Source organism: Castanea sativa, chromosome 1 (assembly GCF_040712315.1).
Source record: "Castanea sativa cultivar Marrone di Chiusa Pesio chromosome 1, ASM4071231v1".
In the NCBI taxonomy this organism is placed as follows: domain Eukaryota; kingdom Viridiplantae; phylum Streptophyta; class Magnoliopsida; order Fagales; family Fagaceae; genus Castanea; species Castanea sativa.
The window spans coordinates 26,685,485-26,693,967 of record NC_134013.1 but is presented as its reverse complement, the minus strand read 5'-3'; the positions used below and the strand labels follow the sequence as shown (position 1 = coordinate 26,693,967).

At 34.3% G+C, this 8,483-nt stretch overlaps 1 protein-coding gene across 1 annotated transcript; it reads left to right on the top strand.

Annotated features, from left to right (window-relative positions):
• The first annotated feature begins 6,036 nt into the window (after nucleotides 1-6,036).
• On the top strand, nucleotides 6,037-8,276 carry LOC142644225 (B3 domain-containing transcription factor NGA3-like). Its single transcript, XM_075818882.1, has one exon. It carries the CDS (start codon nucleotides 6,518-6,520, stop codon nucleotides 7,763-7,765), a length of 1,248 nt encoding a protein of 415 aa, XP_075674997.1. The 5' UTR covers nucleotides 6,037-6,517; the 3' UTR covers nucleotides 7,766-8,276.
• The last annotated feature ends 207 nt before the right edge of the window (nucleotides 8,277-8,483 follow it).

Genomic DNA, 8,483 nt, shown 5'->3' with positions numbered 1-8,483 from the left:
GAAGAAGAAGAAGAATATCAGGCCGTGATATATAATTGAAGAAAGCTGGAAGAAAGTGACTAGAGGGAACCAAACCCTCACATTTAAGTGTCATGTATTAAGGCATCCCCATCTTTGCTACTTGAGTAGGTGATGTTCATCAATTACCTCCTTTGGGGAGGCTATTCAATAACCCACATTCATGTCTACCATTCAGATGAATGCTGCTGCTTGTCAATTTCATGAACATCATTACCATTTTAAAACAAACTGGAAGCTAGTAGGAATCATTATTTCAGTTTTATATCTGAACCTAATTATAAACCATTGCCAAATTGTCTCGTAATTTAATCCAGGTGCATTGCCCTACTTTCATAACAACGTATGTTCAAGTCATATATATATATTGTGAATAAAAATATTGTATTTTATACCGAATAATGTTCCACTTTATATTTCTTAAATCAAATTTTGCCATATGTTTTAATTTTTTTCCCTTTCTTTTTTCTAACAAAATGACCAAAATGTAAAATGGACATATATTGTGTTTCAATATATATATAAAACACTAAGAGTGAAATATAGGATTGTATTCATAAATTTCCACACAAACCGATTGATGTTTAGGGGCTTGAAATCGTTGAAAAGATTTGTAGGTTGGGTAAAAAGTTGACCCCAGTTAAATTAATCAATTACTCAAGTTGATTAATTAATCTAGTTACATGCAATATTCAATTGAGATACAACCACATCGACAATCTAGAGTTAATGTAGCGGAAATTAAATTGACATGACAATATGGTTACAATGGGGAAAACATTCACAAGAAAAATCCTAGCTAGCGATTATTTAGGTCACCACTTAGGAAGAATTCACTATAAAAGATTTAGGTTACAAGTACAATAAATCTTACCCTATTCCAAAGTACCTACCTACAGTAGAACCTACTAAAGCCTACCCAAGCTTAGCTCCAACCTAGTTGGATTGCTCTTTTTAGCAGACTTATTTTGTGCACGAATTTCCAATCCGTGGCTAACTCCTATAGCAATCCTTGATTAACGTAACAGATTGTTGCAAAATTCTTTGTAGCAACATGTTCTAATATGAACTAATTGCAGTTCAATACAAACCCTAAGCGCACAAAGTCGCAATAGCTTCTTGATATGTGTGTCTACATTTTGTGTTATGATGGCTGGAACAGATGTATCTATTTAGAAATCTCGTAGCATGATTGGTCAAGTGGTGTTGAGCAAGGTATCGAGCTTCAGTAAATCGCGATCAGTAAACAGGTATTAAGAGACTGATTTCAACAGTATTCTTGTATCTTCAAATAGATTTGTAATATACATTTGGACACTAAAAACTTAAGACTCAAAACACATAAAAAGTGTATTTTGGAACTTGTTTGCCAATGTCTAAAATTAAGATCCTAATAGTAATTATATTATCATGCTAGGTCCAAAGGACTAGATGTAGGCAATGCATGACAAAAATGTTAAGTTTTATTAAGGCTTTGATGTATATTTATAAGTCCAAGACAAAAGATCAAGATTTGCTAAAGAAAAATAAGTTTTTGTAATCTTACCTACAAATTCAACTGATCAAGATAAGTTCGACGTATGAGAATCGTAGATTCAGTTCTTCAAATCTGACATGATTTATTTAGTTGGTTGTACATGTGGGTTTTTGTAACCCTAATGGAGAGTCTATATAAAAATCCATTAAATCGGACTTTAAGAGGGTTGGAAAGGCAAAAATGCTTATGCTATTTAGAGAGAAAAACCCAACCTCCACCTATTCAATCCATGAGTTCATAAGCATATAGAGATCGATCTTCCACTATGTGGAGCCATCTAGGGTTTATTGTGGAGATCAAATCTTCAAAATTTTCTTGTAGTCACAAGCGGGGTGTTCGTGTGACAGTTTACTAGTAGAAGAGTTTGTGGATTTGGAGTTGTGTGTGATCACATTAGTAAGTATTACATAAGATAGTAGTAGATTTAGGGTTATGTCTATTGTATAAACTTTAATTCTATTTTGTGAATTTGTTTACAATGTGATTGGTATGTTAAATCCCTCCAAGTAAGGATGACAATTTTGCCCCGCTCCTTCCCGCTACACTCCACATAGGTTTTTCCTGCCCTGCTTCATTCCATGTGAGTTTTTCCCATCCCGCAAAGGTGGTGGGGTGGGGATGGGGCGAGATTTTAGCCTCGCACCATGGGGTGGGGCAGGGATGGATTTAGACTTTTTAGACCTAACTCGCCTTGCCTCACCCGATCCCTACCCCGCCTCACATTGATGAGAATTAAATTGTAAATTTTTCATACCCTAAAATCTTACTATTTAAACAAACATATCACTAGCTTATTTTATTCTACTTAACAAGTCTTTTTGCCTTTTTTTTTTTTTTTTTTTTTTCTCTAGCAAGGTTGGAAATAAGGTACTAATTTTAACATTTTATTTTATTTTTATTATAAACAAATTTATATACTATTGAATCATTGATTTTGTATTATGAGATTTTTGTTTTTGTTCTGATATTGTTTTGTTAAATACTTTAATAATACTATTCAATTTTTGCTAAAAATTAGTTTGATTTGATGGGATAAATTTATTTGTAATGTCAAGTATATTTTTATTAACAAAATAGATTTTATAAAAAACAATTGTAATAATTGTAAGCAAATTAACAAGAAGTAGAGTTTTACAAGGTGGGGCGGGCTTTATGGGGCCCCAAGGGGTGGGGATGGGGCAAGAAAATTTTCCCCTTTGTGTGGGGCGGGAAAGACCTCGTCCTTCGAACCTACCTCGCCCCATTGCCATCCCTACCTCCTAGGTTTATATTGTGGAATTTCTAATCCATTGGTTTTCCCAAGGTCGCCATATTGCTTTGTTATGTATTTTTCGTTACACTTACTATTTTATTGCTGTGTTAGTGACACATTTAATATGTGACAATTAACTTGGAAATTAACCTAAATTCATAAATAGTTAATTATTTAAAATAAATTAATTCTGCTGTAAAATCAATCAATGTCTAAAAACCCTAACAAATTAATTAACCCATAATGCGCAAATATTACAATTAATATGGGCAATAAGGATTATCAAGTGTCTACGTACGACTGAACTAGATTTACCATCATTTTCCTACCTCTTATTTTCAAGTGAAACAATTGGTGCCTAAGTTCTCCACTCATGCCTCACATAGCCACGTTGTTAATTAAGCTGGTTTGTGTATTTGAGTAAGCAAGATTATATATGTTGATTTTGCCGTCTAGGATAAGTGGACGTGTTTAATTTGTGGGATCTTCAACGGTCTGCATGCTCTATATTATGGTCTATGCCAATCCATGTAAACATTGAATCAGAAATTATCCAATCCTTTTGGGGCAAGATTCTCTGTATTCCTATGAATGGTGGATTCTACATGAGAGACTCATTGTGATACAAGATAAGGGGAGTATTTCTATGAACCTTGGCCCCTCCCTCCCAAAGAAGATATAGATGATGACAACTAATTAATATATATGTATCCGTTTAAGTGAAATTAGCAAACTTAGATAATGGTCAGCTGAGTTCAAGAGCCAAAGTCAAACATTTTAGAATAGAATTCAAAGGGACCCGCACCTTGAATTGCAGGTAAAACTAAACTAGTGTCACTTACGATCTTGTCACATTACATAACACCTTTCTTTTGTGAGGAAATGAGAAGGCCAATTTTGATGGTCCCAATTAATTGATTAGCTCTGTAAAGCTTTATTTTAATTTTTTAATTTGGGTGTGTGGAATAAAGAGTGGGGGTTAAATTTTTTTTTTTGATACAGAGTGGGGGTTAATTAGCAACACAACTATATGATATTAACTCTTCAATGCCACCGCACACCTTAGGTGCTTCACAAGTATAAATGCTTGTAGGGTGTAGGGGCAAGGGTTGGAGTTCAAGTTTCTAGAAAAGAACTTCACACACATATACACTTAGATTAGGCTTGAGTATAAATTCTATCTTGTAAAAAAAAAAAAAACTCTTCAATACCTCTAAACATTATAAATGTTGATATGAAAGTTGGAAAACAAAAACCAAAAAAAAGGGTATAATGCTATATGATGGAGACTCAATGAAAATAGTGCAAATTTCGTTAAGTTTATCTTTTCGAAAAAGGCATACGGCAGTGAGTCATTACTCTTATACAAAAATGGAGAGGGCTACGATATAAATGGACCTAATACGCATTATCAAAAAAATGGACCTAAAACGACTGAAAGTTATTGAAGATAGAGTGGTCAAGAGACAAGACATTACTAATTGTAATGCAAAAAATCCTTTTTCATCCGATTGGTTGTCACTAGAGGGATGATCCGTACATAATAATTGAAAGCAAGTCAAAACCCTTACATACCATAAATTAAAGGTTGTTCTACGGGCCTAGCAAAATTTCACAATATTTTTACAATAATTGAAACATTAGTCAATTATAAATTAAAATAAAATAATAAAATTTTATACATAGACTAATCACAACTAAAAACAAAGATGTTGTAAAAAAATTGTGACATTTTGTTGTATTCCAAGACTCTCTCATAAGTTAATGAGTAATTATACAATACTTCGAGAATATAATATATATGGACTCCCTTCTCTCACATAATAGTGGATCTTCTAAGTAAATTCATTATAAGACTTATAATTCATGTGAGAGAAAGAATTGCACATCTATTGTACTCATAAAATATTTTATAATTTCTTAAATTAATTGTGTAATAATTGTAACCGGCATTTTCATTAACAAATGAGTAATGTTATGTCAACAATATTTTCAGAACAATATTACAATAAATATTAGGTGGTAAGTTGTTATTTGTGGGTAAAAAAAAAAATGATATTAGTGGTGAATCCACATTAAAACTAGGGAAAATTATTAGGTACTCCCGGAGTACCATAAATGCGTACTCCGGGAATACACAATAATTTTCCTAAAACTAGTAACAATTTGACACATAGAATTTATTGTGAAAATATTATAGACATATCATTACTCTTAATAAACAATACCTCATTTCTTTTGGGAGAAAAATAATACCCCTTCCATCCCAATTTGTTTGTCCTGTTTGAAAAGTCAAATTTTTTAAGAAAATATCATTTATTGTCTTGTCTACCTTATAAAAATATATAAGTTTACAAAACTACTCTTAAATAAATTTATCGACTTTTTTTAAAAGAATTATTCTTAATGAGGCAACTAAAAAGGTAGCCCAATTAGATTGATTTTTAAAAATATTTGTTAGTTTTCTTTTCAAATAGTTTTGAAAATAAAATAAGGGTATAATAGGAATATTAATAAATAAATAAATTTTATTTTTAAAAACAGAACAATATTTTGAGACATCTCAAAATAGAATAAATGACAAATAAGCTGGGAAGGAGGGAATACTTCATTTCATTTAGAACAAACCACCAGCAAGCCCAAAAATGAAAGAAAGAAGCAGCCATTGGAGTTGAAAAGAAAACTCCAAAATTAAGAAGGATGAAAAAGAAAAAAAGAAAAATGGTCCTCTCCAATCCTAGTTGTGGAATTCAATTACAGGCTCGTGGCCTCAAAAACAGCTGTCCTTTTGGGCCTTATCACAAAAAACTATAGTATTTCACTATTCAATTCAATAATTTTAAACCCAAAAAAAAAGAAAAAAAGAAATAGAAATAAGAAAAGAGTGTGAATAACACCCAGGATGATGATAGTGACAAGCTCACATGAACCCAACCAGATATTACATGGGGTCCCTACGTATACTTTTTTTTTCTTTCAATCTCTCTCTTTCTCTCTACAATCAAAGGAAAAAAAAAAGGATATATTTATTCAAGAAAGAAAATAAAAAAAGAAAGAATGGGAAATTTGCCTAACTTAAGAAAGTTCCAGTGAGGCACCCCCTCTAAGAAAATCACACCCCCACCCATTAGCTTAGTATAATTTAATTATTATTTGTTTTTAATTTTATAAATAATAATGATAATAATCAAACACACACACACACTTTCTCTCTCTCTCTCTTTCTCTCTCTATCTCTCACAAATGAAACCAGTCTCTCCCTTCCCAAGGTCAACAGCAAGAAGAATTTTACACCCCTTTGAAACGTCCATGGGGTATCTTAATTTAGCTTCGTGTTAGTGAGTCTTCTTAGTCAAACAAGAATGCACCGACCGTCATTGTTTTGAGAGCTACCCTTCTCTTTCTCTTTGGTCTCTCTCTCTCAGCCTCAGCTTTTTTCTACTTAATCCTAATAACCCTAGGTAACATCAAAACAATTTTTCTTCTTTCTTCTTTTTTTTTTAAAAATTTGTTTTTTAAATTGAAGAAGAAAGAACAAACTATAGTTGGTCCGGCCGTGTTTCTGTGCCCTCATAGGACTTTACTAGTTACAATCCCCATCTGGGCCATTTTTCTTTTTGCTTAAGTACAACTACAATCGAACCTACCTCAAAATTTTTAGGATCGATTGTAGATCCAGCGAGAAGAGCTGAAATTAGAGGGTGTAAAAGATGAATTTCGGAGCACATAGAGAAGGGTTTTGTGAAGAAGCTGAGCATATGGTGATGATGAGAGGTAAGCCTCCTTTCTCTTACTCTTCTTCTTCTTCCCATGACGCTTCCGATGTGAAGCAACAGCTTGAGCTCATGGAATCCTCTCCTAGAAATGAGGATGACCTTGATGATGTGAGACAAAATGGGCTTGCTCCTACTGGAGCTGTAACTGGAAGTGGAAGCACAAGTGTTACTAGTTCTAGCACTGGTATGATGATGATGATGATGGAAAGAGAGCACATGTTCGACAAGGTTGTGACTCCAAGCGATGTGGGAAAACTCAATCGCTTAGTCATTCCTAAACAGCACGCCGAGAAGTATTTCCCTCTTGATTCTTCAACAAACGAGAAGGGTCTCCTCTTGAACTTTGAAGACAGAAATGGAAAGCCTTGGCGTTTCCGTTACTCTTACTGGAACAGTAGCCAAAGCTATGTTATGACTAAAGGTTGGAGTCGATTTGTGAAGGAGAAGAAGCTTGATGCCGGTGACATAGTTTCGTTTCAGCGTGGCGTTGGTGAGCTTGGTAAAGATCGTCTTTTCATTGATTGGAGGCGTCGACCTGATGCACCGGATCCCAATCTTTCACTTCCTCTTCCTCTTCATCATCACCATCATTTTGCCTCTTATCATCACCAAGCATGGAGTCCTTTGCTAATGCGGCCGCCACCTAGGGACCGGGTTCATATTCCACACCACATTAATTACAATAACAACAACAATCTCAATCTCAATCCTCATCATCATCCTCATCCTTATAGGAACACTACCACTTATTGTAATGTGGTGAATCCGTACTGTTCCGGCTCACTGATTTATCTGAGATCAGCGGCCACTGTGTCACAACAACAACATCATCAGCAACAGCAGCAGCATCAACAGCAACAACTAGTGCAGATGCGAAGTGGGGTTGAGACACCTGTGGTATTTGAGTCAGTGCCGGTTGTACAAGGAAAAGTAGCAGCCAAGAAATTGAGGTTATTTGGTGTGAACATGGAGTGTCCGATATCGGAAACAGATGAATGTGACATACTGTCCTCCACCACAATAGCTCATACTAGTATGCCTTCACAGCCTTCAACACTACTTTCTTCTTCGTCTCAGTCTCCTCTCCAATTAAGGCTCTACAATGGCACACCACTGCCAACTGTTCCTACCGACTTTCTCAACAAAGGCAAGGCTTCCATGTCCTTTGATTTCGATATCTAAGCTAGCTTGCTTAGACTAAAGCACAAAGAAGATCTTCAAAAGACAAAAATAGCTAGTGAGTTAATTAGCCTAATGTTGTAATTGGGGTTTCAATATTACTTGTTTCTTACTGCTCATGATGGACCAACAAAATGCACAATGCTAGTGAATCAAGATGGTAACCACACAGTTGGGATTTTTCAGGCTTGAAGGTTTGAGGTTTTTTGAAGATTTAGCTAGCATAAGGCAAGAGAGGCAATATTGGAGATAGAGAAGCCACTATTTTCAACTGTCTTCTTTTTTTATTAACTTTGTGTAAAAGTATTTATGATACATTGAAGAAAAACTAAAAACATATATATAGATAAATATTATATATTGGATGAGAAGAGGTAGATTATCACTACTATTTCCCCAAGATTTCATGTTCTCCTTTTGGTAGCACCTCCTTTCCCCAATATGTATCCTTAGCCATGGCATTCCATGGTTTACCTCTGAATTAGTTCCAAATATCTTCAATTTTCTTTGGCTACTCTCTCTCTCTCTCTCTCTCTCTCTCTCTCTCTTTATTTTATATATATATATATATATATATATATATATATATATATATATGTTGTTTATCAAAAAGTATATATGTTGTTTGAGCAGATAACTACTTTTCTTGAACTGCTAGCTGATGAAGCCAGTGAACGAAGTGCAAGGTCCCTGATGGAATGGAAGTTTTGTTTGTATTTAA

What these genes read in the sequence shown, in the direction of transcription:
- LOC142644225 (XM_075818882.1), top strand. Translation starts at nt 6,518, where the DNA reads ATGAATTTCGGAGCACATAGAGAAGGGTTTTGTGAAGAAGCTGAGCAT.